Source organism: Rhagoletis zephyria, unplaced genomic scaffold, assembly GCF_001687245.7.
Source record: "Rhagoletis zephyria isolate East Lansing unplaced genomic scaffold, Rhagoletis_zephyria_1.1 Rzeph_scaffold_01653, whole genome shotgun sequence".
Lineage (NCBI taxonomy): Eukaryota > Metazoa > Arthropoda > Insecta > Diptera > Tephritidae > Rhagoletis > Rhagoletis zephyria.
The window spans coordinates 3,484-19,185 of NW_016158737.1; the positions used below are offsets into that span (position 1 = coordinate 3,484).

At 34.7% G+C, this 15,702-nt stretch overlaps 1 protein-coding gene across 1 annotated transcript in view; it reads left to right on the forward strand.

The window, feature by feature from the left end:
• Positions 1-3,716: 3,716 nt before the first annotated feature.
• LOC108364739 (aminopeptidase N) overlaps positions 3,717-15,702 on the forward strand; it is a gene marked incomplete at its 5' end in the record, with an annotated part of 33,440 nt that continues 21,454 nt past the window's right edge. Inside the window, 2 exons of the mRNA XM_017618550.1 lie at positions 3,717-4,007; positions 13,954-14,125. Coding sequence (XP_017474039.1) covers positions 3,717-4,007; positions 13,954-14,125 — 463 coding nt within the window. The remainder of the gene's footprint in view (positions 4,008-13,953; positions 14,126-15,702) is intronic.

The following is a 15,702-nucleotide window of genomic DNA, read 5'->3' on the forward strand; positions in this document are numbered from 1 at the left end:
AAATCCACATTTCAAAATTTAAACAAAGGTTACAATAATTTGACAAAGTTTACCAAAATACCCCAAAATTTCAAACTTTTTATTCAGAAATTTAAGGAAAGATTTATAGCCCATCAAATTCAAATTTTCTTCCTTAAAATTTTTCTAAAATTTCTGAATAAAAGTTTGAAAATTTTGGGGGATTTTGGCAAAATTTGTTAAATTTTTATAAGTTTTGTACGATTTTTGAAATGTGGATTTATATGGTGCTTCTTATATAACGCGCTGGGCTTTTCTAAAAAAAAAATATTAAACTTCGAATAACCAAAAAAAATATAGCCAGAACTGATCAAAATAGAAAGTTTCTAATATTTTTGACACCACTGTATATTAGTATTATTCTCATACTGCGATTGCTGAGGTAAAGTTCTAGGTTTCCAAATTACAAAGCATTTAATATTGGAAAATAATAGCGCAAATTACTTTCTGCATTTAGCTTAGTATTTCCCTGCCCACAATTCAACCAATGTCACGTTCAGAACAACGAGGCGTCTTGCCATCATCTCAATTACATTGTTGAGTGGTTAAATTAAGTGCCACCACATTGACACTCACACACTTATGTATTTAATATAATACCGGTATATGTATGTGAGATGTTTGTATAAATAAGTATAATGTAGCTTCAATTCGAACACACCTTCTTTGCGTCGGCGCAGACGATTCTCACACATATTCATTTTGAGTCTGCATTTTATAGTTTTCGAAACGTGAATGCAAAGCCGCAATTTGCTTTGACTTCGTAGCCCACATGGCATAAATATTTAATGACACTGAGTTCGGTCTCTAAGTAAATGCATATACATTAGGATGGTCCAAAAATACAGAGGAGAATCCAATTTTTTGAATATTCTTGCTGTCACCACCAGGGCTATAGAATATATAATATATATTTTATATGCAGAAAATACAGTTTTTCACTTCAAAGCCCCGGCGGCACAGTTAAATATCAACCGATTACAAAAAAAAAAAAATTGGGTCTCCTAATTTTCGATGTTCTTCAATTCTGGGGGGTGGCTGGAAAAAGAATATTGGACCACCCTAGTATACACACATACATATGTACATGCATGCATGTATGAGTACATATTTTTTGCCATTTAAGCTTAGCTTCGTCTGCTTTCTTAAACGCAACACTCGACTTGACTTTGAACTTGGACGGCGAAAACCCAAAGAACTTAAAACACAAAAACCGACAAAAAAAAGTTGACTTTTTATAGGCAAACATACATAGTTATGTATGTGTTTTGGTAGATTGTCTAATCGATTGTAAGATGATTCGTTGCCACTGCAAGCTAACGAAGCGGAGCTTTGTTCAAATCTATCTTAATACCTTTTGTTTTCGTACATGTATGCATACACATTAGGGTGATCCAAAATTGGTAAAGTCGGAATTTTAATGCTTTCAACCCTAGGATTGTTCTACGTCGAAAAAATGTACCCCTATTTATTTATTTTGGAATCAAAAAATATTTAGAGGTCGCTCAAAACGCTCAAAGTTTTCTATTTATTTTATATGGGAACAAAAAAATTCGTAGAACTGGGTGGATTTCTTGAAAATCAATATTTTTGGATCGGAAAGCTCTGGTTCTCTGCGGGAGACTTCTAATAATAGTACGCAATTGTTCATTAAAACATTTTTTTTATACTAACGATTTTTTATTGGTGCCCTAATTGCATTTTTTGTGGTTTTGGAGGACCTATGAAAAAATAGTTAAATAAACAATTAGGTTTTATTGGAGGAAATCTCCTTCAGAGACGCAGAGTTTTTCGATCGAAATATATTGACTGTTAAAAATTCCGTACCATCTCTATGAAAAGTTGTTATTTTTTCATAATTGAGCGACCTCTAAACATTTTTTGATTTCAAAATAAATAAATAGGGGTACATAAATTTTTGGACCGCCCCAATGTACATATGTACTACGTAGTGTGTGTGCAGCTTTTGTTTAGCACTTACATACCTTAGCCTTATAAAATCATTGCCCAGATTTATTCCTTAGCCGTTTTTCATTGACTTGGGTTAACATAAATCATGGCATTTCATGATCGTAAATTTGACTTTATACCATATTCTCAAGGTCAATTTTATTTTGTTTATGATTTTTACGAACCGCCTTTTTATTGAAATATGAATGTGCACATGCATGTACATATGTACATATATTTGCATACATACATATGTATGTAGTATGTGTGTGTAGTTGTGCATACGTTTTAGTGATTCATCTATGGATTATATTCACATTTGTATAGACCTATCTGATTGTAAGTTTCATTATTAGTTATAAATGCATTTACATGCATACATATGCTATATATACATATATGTATATCAATAATTACTTGCGTTTCTACGTCACACCTCCCTTCATTTTAATGGGTACATTACTTTTCTTCAAGAACCGGGCTTATATACTTGGAGCTATCGAAGAAGGTTCAGTATAATCTCATTTTAAAGAATGCGCCATTTTAAAGAAAACATGTTTAATCATAACAGAGTAAGATTGCGCACTTTCAACTGCAGAACATCCATGGATAACGCGCTTAAAATAACGCTTAAAATAGTTTTATGGGGCTAATTATATATTTTTTATCTGTTCAAAAACAATGCGGTATAGTTAGAAATCCTCTAAAACCATTTTAATCATTATTTGACATAAAAAATTTTAAGCTTAAGATTTTACGATGGTTAACAAGTCTTGTGAATCCCCTAATTATGAATTTTCACAGAGGTAACAGATAGTTGGTTGTAGTTTCAAGTGCTGTAAACATTTATTTAAGCTTTTGAAGTTTACCACATACAACAATACAACGGTATACAACAGTTTGTGAACTAACTAAATATAAAATTTCGATCTTCATTTTATTTGTGCTGATTTCGAAAAAGTATTTGAGAATTGCGGAAAAAATTTTATTCTAAGTAAAATTTGAGGATATTTAAATAGAAACTTATTTAAAGAAAAACATCTCCCGATTACGTCTGCAAGACTCCTGCATTACTTTTTCAAAAGAGCTTTTTGTAGTTAACTACAAGGTATATATTTTATAGAAATCCCGCAAAAAAGCTGACTACAAGTGGCTTATTTTTTAAACAATTGATAATTTTTTCTCCTGGTAATTATAACCAAGCTTGATATTAAAAAATACTCGAATACTCCGGCATAAAATGTGGCACAGGTCGCAGAGCTCTTATCTCGGTTGTTTAAGCTGCAAACCCATTGAGTTTAAAGCTGAAATCCTGATTTCTTTAGTTTAAAATGAATTTGATGCATCGACCTCTATTTCAGTGAATTTTATATGTACTGGAAACGTTAACGAAGGCAACAATAGGATTGTGGAATATAAAGGGATTTCGATTAAGGCTTCACTAATATTTTAATAGTTACCCAATTCACTAACATAGTATGTTAAAGTAGTATACACTTCTTTTTCTACTCACCGACATTTGCAAAATTCATTTCCTTTAAATCTTAATTTATTTTTAAAAAAGTATCTTAAGTTCACAAAACTTTTAATATCTATTGCTTTCTAAAAGTTTTCGTTTTAAACTGACTTCTTATGTAAAAACAACAACTAGTACATGTCATTCTTTTCAACATTTTCTCTAACATTTTTGGCAAACATCTTACATATTCATATATCAAAATTATTCTTCATCTTCATACTATTTTCAGCTATCATTAATTCCAATACTCATTCGGCTAAATTTCAAAACCCACTATCGGCAAAACATAAACCATTAATCACAACAGCACAAGTATCACCAACAAAAGTTCAACAGCAACAAGAGTCGACAATGACAAATTCATCAGGCTCATTGGAATCACCAAATTCATTGAATAGTAATCGCTTTTATTCGGCTTGGCAGGATTTAATTGAAAATGTACGAAATTTCGATTATAATCGCATAAAAAATTTAAAGGAACACTTTCATGTCGAATTCGTAACCAAGGAAAAATTTACGGGTATGTGTACAATTGGCAAAAGTTAAAACCCAGAAATTGTGAAAAAGTACCGCTGAGTTCTCTTGTATTTTTTATTTTATGTTTTGAATTGCTGATATTTGTTTTGCGCACGAAAGCATATGAAAATGTTTGCAATTTCATTTTATTTACTTTAATTTACAAGATTAATTTAAACAAGTGCGCTCGGGTATAAAAAGTTTGTTAGAAAGAGCTTCGTCTTGGGCAGAAATAGCTTTCACGTTCACTCGTCGATTAGTGACCATTTCCTCTTGCGGAGGAAAAATTAAATAATAGAGAAAAGTTTATACTTTATTGCTTTGGTTTATGAAAGGAAGGAGCCTTTACCTTTTTTTTGCGCCCATGCATATAAAATGTACTTGAAAAGCTTCTGTCGCGGAATACGTTTTAGCCGTGGAATGCGAAAATACGTTTCTTCGCATTTTGCTGCAGTGTCGCAAAGAAGTGCTTAAATTTTGTATAAAAACATGCTATAAGGTTCTTTTTGTATCCATTTCTGATAATGTTTCCGTACGCATAAGGGGGAAAGCTTTTGACTGCCATTCACCTGGGAGTGGCCGGAAGTGATTCTTGTGCGTACGGTTCAAATCACAGCTCACAACGTCCGTATCCTCTGAGTAGTGACCAAGCACCCGTTTGGGAGCGAGCTAAAGTGAGAAGGCGTAAAACTTTGCGTTTCTGGGCGGGAAAATATCATTGTTGCCTATAAGCAGCATCGGTCCTCAACAAGTTAATAAAGAAAACAATGAAAATCGGGATTTAATCGGCACAAATATGAAAATTCGGGACACTTATACGTCCCGAATTGTAAAAATATTCAGCGGGACAATTTTCTGAAAATTGGTACTGTCCCGCCTAAATCGATACGAATGGTCACGGTATTAATACATTAAAGAAGTACACAGATCTCTTGAAAACTGAGAGATTATATTGCGTTCAAACAGAAAGATGGACATGAAACTACTAAGATCGGCGTTGTGATCATTTTGGTATACATTTTCTTGGGTATATCTCTTCTTCTTCTGGTTCTTACAAACGTCGGACCAATGTTATAATACCTTTTCATAGTCATGAGAGGTATAATTGGTTAGCACTATCCTAAAATCAAAAAATTAGAGTGTGTTTTTTTTTTGTCGAAGCCACGCACAGAGCAACGCGTGCAGAAAATAGCACTCAGGCTACATTCCGCCCACTGTACTGTTTTCATGTCCCCTTTATTCTGTTTTAAATCTGCTCGATTTACGCATAAACCTAATCAGATTTTTGGGTGTCAAAGAGCGCAGGTCCCTCAACACAACGCGCCCAAATGCTTCATAAGTAATTTTTGCAAAAGCGGGGTAGAAACACAAAAAGTCTCATCCCCTTCAAAGCAAGTTGGGCAAATGGATTTATTATGTACGCCTATCCAGTCAGGCGTTTGTTCCACGTGAAGTGACCAGTCAGCAGCAGTCCAAAAACTTGTATGCAGTCCAACAAGTTGTCTGCAGTCCCCTCCGCTAAATTAGAGCAAAAAAATACTAGATAGACCTTCTGAGATTGAAGGCAACATGAGTTTTGCCCACCTGCAGCTCCTTGATGCCTCCCAGTCATTGCTGAGCGAAGTATTCACCCAGTTACTGATGGCCGAAGGCGTGAGTTCTGTAACTGGTTGCGGACCGAAGAATGCCTGGTCTTAGCTAACTCTGGCCAAATGTCACATTACCCGGTATTCTCGAGTACCTCTGGGTGCCAGACAAAACTCCTTATGTCTACCAACAAAGTTTAGTCGAGACTTGTTTTTGGGAGTGGTTAGAGAGAGGGCTGGCCAATGCCTTAAATGTCATTGCAGACACGTAAACTCCTTCCCCTCCGCCTATATTTCACTACGTAGTCCACGGCTTTAGGGATTACAAATACCTCAGCCTAGAAGAACGCCGCATATTCCCAAGAGGAAGGTGAAGCTTATGCCCATTACTTTCGTTAAAGACCCCAGCTCCTGATCCAGAATCAGTAAACAGCAGACAATGTGGAGCCATCAGTAAAGATTAGATAATGTGTGAGACCGGGCGCAGTGCTGGAAATGAACCAGAATTCAGCTGCAGGAAACTGAAGATTTTAGAATCTCTGCAACAAAGTTAATGGTGGATAGTACGCCACTGTGACATTGAAAAGACACAAGTGCTCAGAACTCTGCCGCCAGCAATTCCCGCCTCGCCCACTCACAATTATACCAACATCCGTTTATTTTTAATCTGCAGGTGGCCTTTAAGGCTTGGCCACGTATGAAGACATAAAGTGACGGTAACTGCAGCAAAGCGTCAAGAGCAGCGCCAGATATTGTATAGAAAGCTCTCTGTTATTGGTTATGAGTCTGATCTTAGAGGTATAAATAAGGCAATCCTTTGGTGACAGACTACACATTTTGCCAAAGATCGGTTTACATGCAAAAATGCCACCAATGCTCCACGTGAGATTTCCACGGTAGTTTGTATCCAAAATTACTCCTAAATACTTCACTTCGGAAGAAGTCTGAATTGCGACTTTTTTGAATGTGAGAGGAGTAAGATCATCCGACCGTCTCCTACTAGTGAAGAGCACACCACTAGTATTGGTTGGGTTAGCAATGAACCCAATGCCATTACACTAAGTGTTAATCATAATCAGTTTTGTCTGCGCTTTCAAACAGGCGGCAGAGATGGCCCGTGACAAGACAGGCCACATCGTCCGCAACAGCCTTAGAGATGCATACTGCCACACCGCTGGACCTGGGTTCCATCCCTGGCCCGAGTTTGATAGCTAAATTTTTTTCAGCACAAAAACAGGGTCTCTCTTGCATTGAGCCACTTTTTTCTCTGAATTTTTGAGTGATGGATAATTTTTTGGCGTTATCGAATGCCTGCTTGTAAAAATGAGTTATAACTGCTAAAAATGTGTGTCTTTTCGAACGCAATGGTACATATGTCTGTGTACCTATTTGACCTCCCGATCCTCTCTAAGCACAAGACCGCGGTCGAAAGCAATGTAGTTCATGGAGAAGTGTGTGTGTGTGTGTACTCCTTTACTCCTGATCCCTTTATTGCGAATGTGGATGGGGAATATGGAAATGACGTTACGGAGTAAGGCAAACTGTATGCACGGTCTCTCTCATACGCCCAGGGGAGAAAGCTTCATTGTAGTTTCACACTTAATGGATAGTGCGCTATTCCAAAGTCTTAAAAAAAAAAAATGTGTACACAAATTTGTATGATGGAATTTTTATTTAAAAGCATTTGTAAGGAATGATTTATATTTGTAATCAAAGCGTTATATATATTATAAAAGTAAGGAATGTTCATTTCGTTTTTTAGTAAAACATATTTTCATATATGTGTCTCTATAGTACTTATTAGCTTTGTTTAGAAAAATATTTAGATCTGAATTCCCTATTAATGCATCAATCGCATCATCATGTCAAAAGGTTATTTTTAAGGTAAGGGACAAAAATTTCTATCCAAATACACTTAGCCCTGCACTAAGATAAAAGTCGAGTCCAAATACTAGTACACATAAAGTATATTTATTGAAAAGGAATGCTTTCAACTATTTATTTTTGTTTTTGGAAGTTTGATTTTTTGAAAACACCCGTGCAGTAGAAAATGCATCAACGAAACTTCACCAACTCCATTAAGCTTTTTGTACACACATAGCTTTGGAATGGCACGTGTCGTAAGTATGAATATGTGCATATGTACATTAGGGTGGTCCTTAAATGTAGGAAGGAAATTTTGCATCAGATTTTCTAAGCCTCAACCCCTACTTCTACTATAGTCGAAGATATCACATATAAATTTTGGTCCCCATTGGGGACGGTTAAGGCGTCTCGCACGGGGGGCAAAGTTCAGATTCCTCTATGGAGACTCAAAAAATTTAAATAAACTTGGTTTTTCCATACCCAAAATCGATACTACCAGAGTCGAAGATATCACATATAAATTTTAGTCAAGATTGAAGTCGGTTAAGTCGTGTCGCACAGGGGTCAAAGTTCAGACTACCCTATGAAGACGTCTTAACCGACTCCAATCGCGACCAAAATTTATATGTGATATCTTCGACTAAGGTAGTATCGATTTTGAGTATTAGCTTTAAAAAAATTTTAATTTTAATTTTGTCAGTCTCTATAGAGGAATCTATACCTTTTCCCCTTTGCGACACGCCTTAACCATCTCCAATCGGGACGAAAATTTATATGTGATATCTGCGACCGTGGTAATACCGATTGAGGTGATGAGACTGAAAAAAATCGTTCATTGGATTTTTTAAAGACCACCCTAATGTACATACTTCATATGTGTTTATTTGTGAATGCATGCTGAGGCGGCCGGCCGGCCGGTCAGCCACAGGCGCCCCAAATGCTCTGACTGCAACAATTCTTTCAGGAATTTTGTTGCGGTTGTGGTTTTTGTTATTCACTGCTGAAGGTAGTGGCAATTGCAATAGATCAAAGCATACGTTAACTGCAGACAACATAAAAGCAATGTCCAATGTTGGAAGATCTGCCGTGGCATTGCAATGTGAACCAACAAAGTGAAATGGTAATGGACACATCCAGTGCAGCTGTGGCTGTCTATTGCTCTATATTGAATTTTAAATTAGCGTTTTTATAAACAATTGCAAGGGAAAGCTTAAATGTGAAAGTTAAACCACATAAACTGAATCACTTGGGTGGTACACATACATAGGTACATGATTGATTTACAATTAAAAGTGATGTGGTGGTATAAATTGGCACAGTTCTACATTATTCTTCTGAATCTGAAACTACAAAACTTTCAAGTATTTATCATTAATAGATTGTCCTTATTACACTGTGCGGCAGCCAAAGTAATAGGGAAGAACTCTAGAGTATTGGACCACCTGCCCTTTATCCCCTTACCCCCACAATTTTTTAGTCTCTAGTTGATCTACATTAATTTAAAAATCTCGTATACAACTATCATTAACTACTATTCACCATTAATCGTGTCTTTCTACCCAATATTTCTCACCCGCGTTGGTCATTTTGACTCTTGTTTGGGTTAAATCTAGTATGTAGTAGTTGAAATTTTCAATATTTGCCTTAGGCCTAGTACCGTCCTGATATCATTTTGTCTTCGTATTTGTCTTTATCTTCGTAATTTGTCTTCATTCTCGTTCTGAACCGTAAACGACTACAATCTTTCCATGAGAGTTCTAAAAACCGAAAAGTAAGCCAATCGATTATCGATAATTATTTTCATACCTGGAGCCTTCTGAGGCTAACCACAATGGACTAGGTTACACATGTTTCAGTCTTTGCCTTATTTTAAGCATAATAAGGCTCTGTTTTTTGCAAATATTTCGCCAAATGTCAAATTTACACTCAGTATTCCAATTTCCACTTAAGTCAATTTGTGTGTGTGTTTTTTGTAGTTTGAGCTGATTGCAATGCCAGTCACTTCATTGTCGCCTGCATACATTAACCTAATTCTAAAATAATTTCAAAATATCCAAGAAATTGTGCACATATAAAAGTCACACTTTAAAATGTTAATTTGAAGAAAAAACTTGTCAAAGACAGCGCGAACCATTTTAATTTAATTTTAAATTTTTTTTTTTTTTTTGATAGTCCCGTTTTGTTCAGAGCGTTTGGTGTGAAATGTGTGATATACGATCATGCGTGGCGCATACTGATATACTTATATATATGACATATCGTTGATGAAATGTAGAAAGGCTCTAACTAACGAAAATTTATTTTTTTCAGGAGAGAGAAAATTATTGATGGAATTTATGTTGAATATCAATACCTAACATAAGTTAAACTATTTTAATATTTTTATCAATTTGTAGAATTTCTGTCACTTAGGGCCTTTGTGAATGCGAAGTTATGAAAAAAATGTTTCAGTTAGGGCTTTTTGGATTCGTGTAAAATCCAATATATTTTGTTTCCATATCAAAGGAAGTTAATAGTTACTTTGAGTTATGAGCAAGAAAAAAAAGAGATACGTAATATATAATATTTATATAACGGTCAGATGTCTGTCGCTTCCTTAGAATAAAATTAATGCGACCGCGAACGTATTGCTTCTTCTGGTCCCACGATATCTGCGCCATGAGTTTAAAGTTTATTTTTAAGCATTTTCATCAAATAAAAGGCAATTACAGTCATTTTTTTAGACAAAAGTACGACTAACATGATTCCCCTAACAATCTAGGTGGCCTTTGATAGAAAGCATTCCCGTCCTTTGTCTTAGGTATGCCAGTCTATTTACGGTGACCATATTAAACAACGTAAAATAAAGGACTTTTATTCAAAATGATTTGGGAATACGTACATAAAACTTGCATGATACCTTAAGCATATCTTAATTTAGATCAAATATTTACCAGTTAATTATAGTATTTAATTGTACAAGCTCCCCTTCCCGAAAGGCTGTAACCGGATTTTTACAGATTCCGTATAGTAAAATCAAATCCTCATCAAGGACTTTGCCATCCTTTGCTGCCAAAATGCGCTTTTCATAATTCATACTCAGCGTGCAAAATGATCCTGGGCCCAACTTTCCCTGTGCTTTTGTGAACAATGAATTTTACTCAAAGTATATTAATTTTTCTAGGAAAATGCCTAAGTATCAAATAGTTATTTTTTTTTTCAATTATATAAATTTCCCCTATCAGTATTAGCAATGATTCGTAATTTATAGATTGTAAAAAGATTACGATTAAATAAAAATCCTGAAGTGGAGTGTGAAACAAACTGGCGAAGGTTTTTATTATATTTTATACATTTTTATTTATTTCTATTCTCAAAGCTCATTTAAAGAACGGTTTAAGAAAACTATAAAGTACAGGGGCTAAAAATAACGGACTGACCTTTAAAATAAAGAACGGATGGTCACCGTAAGTATACTCCCTACCCTTCGTACTATTTTTTGGTATTTGTGGCTCCGTTTTAATTATTTATTGGTATTTGTATTTGATATTTTAACACGAGATGACGAACACACACTATAATTCAATATAGTCAAGAATTTTAGCTGGTCTCGGAATTATTTACAAATGCAAAATCTCCTAAACTTATACGACTTTCCTTGAAGTTTCATTTGCATTATTTAATTTTTTTTTTTGCAGCAAAACTACTTCAGCTAGGGCTTTTTGCTTTCACAAATTTTCATTCCTTCAGTTGGGGCTTTTTAAAAAGTGGCATAAGTTCGCAAGTTTTGAGTTGCGGTTCTAAATTTTTTATGGAAGCTGGGTTTAGATGGCTTTAGTATAAGCTTCTTAGGAATGCAAGAAACAAAATTTCGAAAAAATTGCCAGTTAGGGCCTTTTGTACATTTCATTAACGATATGTACATATACATACATACATACATATCTACTTATAAGTAAATCGTTTTTTATTCGGTGCTATCGAATTAAAATTCAAGTCACGTTTTCACTTCGGTCTACTGTCGTAAAAAAGAGTTTAAAACAAAGATCTCAAACCTCGAAAAAGGGGCAGTCACCAAAAATATATGTAAATTGTAATATATGTTAAAAGATTTTTGATTGTTTCAAACTTTCTTTCTCAAGAACTACAATTCTTTGCCAATTAAGTTTACAGACTTTTATTTATCGTTATCACGCTACCTAATTAATAATAAATTCTTTTGACATCTGTGTACTCTCGACAAGACTACTATTTTCATAGCCTTTTCAACAAATGGAAAGCACTTCTTCAATCATTGAACACAGTGTCAACGTTCAACCACAAATTCTATTTAAAAGAAACCCACATTCTACATTCCTCTGTCTGACTTTATTGCATGATACATTCTTTCCCTCTAGGCTGTTGGGTATTTCATATTTAAATGTCCACAGGCTGAATAGTTCCGGCATATATTTACTATTAGGCCACCATGGTCTTTTATGATTTCTCCAATTAGCTAAATTTGTTGCCATAGCGAGTGGCATACATATACATAGCTTTTCGTTAGGTGTGCGAATATTTTCGCACTAATTTGTGCATTTAACGCGTTCAATTATTTATATATTGACAGCTGTATAGTAGCATAGAAATCCTGCACAAACATTCATTCAAACAACCACATGAGTATATGTGTGTACATACATATTTTAATTGATAGTGATTGAGCAACAATTAAATGCGTCGTAGAGATATTAAGAAATTTATAACACTTGGTAAATGAAACCCGATAAATTCCGTTTAAGTTAATTTGTGAATCCTCGTATCCGCGATGCTTTGTGGGGCCTTTTGACCTTTTTCGCTATAGAAATCGTAAATTTTGAACTAATAAAATTATTTTAAAAATTTGAATTGCATCTGAACATTAAAATAAAATTAAACACAGGGTGTTACAAAAACTGGGGACTTTAAAAATCATTGTCAAAATTTTGACAATTTTTAAATTACAAAAACCAACATTTTTCAGTAATTACTGGAGCCTGATTAATAAAAATCTGTATCTCATTAATTGCTTTATCAATATCTACTAGTGTGTTCGATTATATGCCTTTTGCGAAACCCGGTTTTCGAGTTAATCGAAAAATAACAATTTGACAAACGGAATTTATCGGGTTTCCATTTTCAAAATTTAGAAAAACTGGATACACCGATTTGATTTAAATTTTTTTTTGCAGTAACACTGTTAGTCAGAAATAATGACCAAAACTACCTCATGCCATATGCCTTGCTCATGACTACTAAAAATTTGGAAATCAATAAGGCAGAACAAGTTTGAAGGATGTAATTTGGATTAAAAGTGAAATAGAAAAATCATCGTAATTCATTTAAACTTAGTTTGCATGTCCAAAAGTTTTTTTTTTTTAATAGGTCTACAACAAAACATAAATTCCGATGAAATGCGTAGAGCGATTGAACGCGTCAAGAACAATAGAAAAAAACGATTACACCTTTGACTGTTTTGACGTATGTCAAAGAGAAAGCATCGAAGGAGTTCTATGGAACCTTTCAATAGGTCGATTTTTTAGCGTTAGGCATATTATGTTCAGCTGGACTTTTACCAAAGATGGTAAATCTGACCGGTTTTTCTACACAAATACTTACTTTTATGTGCGCTGTTAGAAAAAACTTTTTCTAATTTAGATGTTGCCTGAACCAGGGATCGAACACAGGTTCTGAGCAGTGGTAGTATGCAACTCTAATCGCTTAGGTACGACGGCCAACATACGTAATACATAATCATAAAAAAGAAAGTAAACTTGAATCCATTTATAATATAAAGTAAACACCTAACATCAGTTTTTGAGCCAAATTTAACATTTCCAACTAAAAGTTCAACGCGATTATGTGGCGATAAATAATGCTGGGAAGTATCCGTAATGTCCTTATTTTTAAAGATGGCCAGCAAATTACTAAAAATTGTAGAATCAAAGAAATATTTAGATTTACAGGATGTCGTAAAAGTCGTACATCTTAAAGTCGTATATTTTTAACGTATGTAAAATAACTGTTAAAATATTCGCAGGGAGCGAATTATACATTTTCCATCAGTTGAAAAATATTTTAATCTGGTTTAAAATCCCCTGAAAATACGTTAATCGGTATTTTAGAAAAAAAAAAGTTGCGAGTCTCAAAATATATCGCTCGCTTAGAATGAAAAGTTGAGCAAGGAAAGCTCATTGTTTCCAAAAAATTTTTAACTACCTATTTCATTTCTACTGGTTTCTACTAATTGCAATGTAAACATACTAAGTAAAACTTGTTACTAATGTTGCCTTGAATCAGCAAAATGTTTTATGCAAAGTTTTTTCCTCTCCTGTAAAATTAAACAAAAAATAGACCTAGCAGCTTTTCCTTCTAAGCTAGTGATATGTAAATCAATCTAATGTACTTGCATATTAAAGATTATTTTGAAAGTGAATGTATATTATTGTAAAATAATATTTAGTGTGTGTAAACTTTACTACAGTGTCCTTATTTTTTCAGGTGGCCAACTAAAAACCAAAAACGGGCAAAAATATGTCTTCAACGGTCCTCCCTCCGGCATTTATGTGACCAGAACATGTGTATTCTTCACAGCGATACTAGCGCTGGTGGCGCTCCTCTTCACCATACTCATAACATATTTCCTGACAGCGAACTCAGTGGCGACGCCAAGGTGTGTATCAATTACAAAAATCAGTCCTCAGACAAATAAATAGATAAATATTGCTAGTTACATTAAGGGTGTTTAATATCAGTTACCAAATCAATCCATTCGACCCACTTACCATTTGTTTAAGTACAGAAAGATGTTTCGCTTCATTATGAAACATCTTCTTAGCACGGACCACTGGTCGGTCGGTAGACGGTGGCAACAATAACTGTAGCTACACCCATTTATTGACATCATGCACGACATGCAAACTGAAATGGAAAGTGTGAGAAATGTAAATTTACATCATCAACTGGTTTTGTAATTTTCTAAATCTCATCAAAAAGGATATTCAAGGTGTGTTCAGCATTAAAACTGAAACGTTTTAGTGCGATTTTTTTTTTCTTTTTCTATTAGCGCCAATCAATTTAATTAAGTTGTAACCTCGATTAGACAATTTGCGGTATTCGAGTTTAATAACCTCTTTGAATTAAATACCTTCTGCTTTACGGTTAGTTGTTGGTAGTTTTGGCTTCTGTTTTATGTTCAGCTATTTATAGGATTTCGGTTTTTATTGTAGGGATAAAGGTTAGCACTGACACAGTTAATTTTTTTGTAGCGCCACTAATATGAAGGATAAAATCTTTCAAAAAAATGTGGCGAATTTGAGTTGACATCACACTTTGAAGTTTGGAGTATAGAGTTTAGAGCAAGCGTTATACCACAAGGAATACGCGCTGACATTCGTCTCGATGGTCAGCGAGATTCTACAATCCGGCAGTGTGGGCAGAAAGAAACGGTCTAGGGCTTAACCTCTCCTAAACCGAACTTGTTCTCTTCACCAAGCGATATAAGGTAAACAAATTTCGAACTCCGTCCCTTAATGGAGCAAATCTTATATTGCCAAAAGAGGCAAAGTTTTTGGGAGTTATTCTCCATTCTAAACTTTCCTGGAAAAGGAACATCGAAGAGCGGAGAAAAGGGCGCTTTATGCGCTCTACTCCTGGGAAGCTACGATTGGTAAAGGCTGAGGGGGTTTATACGGCGGTAGTTAGACCTATTGTCACCAATGTCGCGCTGGTATGGTGCGAATCGGTTGACACCAAATCCTATCTACTCAACCTCAAAATGTCCCAAGACCTATACGGAAACTGACTTCGATCAAAACTTTGGTATCCATATAAATATGATATCACATAAACGACTGGGGAAAACTCAGTGAGAGGGGAGACCAGTATGTTGCATATATGTACCAGGATTGTTGCGAATATTATTCCGAAACAAAAGTTCTTTCCGGATAATAAACAAACCGCTTATCCAAATTAAACAAGTTTNTTAAAAAGCTTTAAAACTGAAATGTCTAAACGAAGAAAGCCACATATTGAAAAATATTTCAATAAAAAATATTAATTAATTAGCATAAAACAAATCTTGTGTCAGGTATATGCATTTCTTTAGTATTATATTATAAAACAAGTTAGAGCAGCGCTGTCTTCGACTATGCCGACGGCTTCATACCTTTCATGAACATCTGAAAACTTTACTTTAACAAATTACTGCATTTGAAAAAATGTTTATATTCACAGCACACATAGATAGAG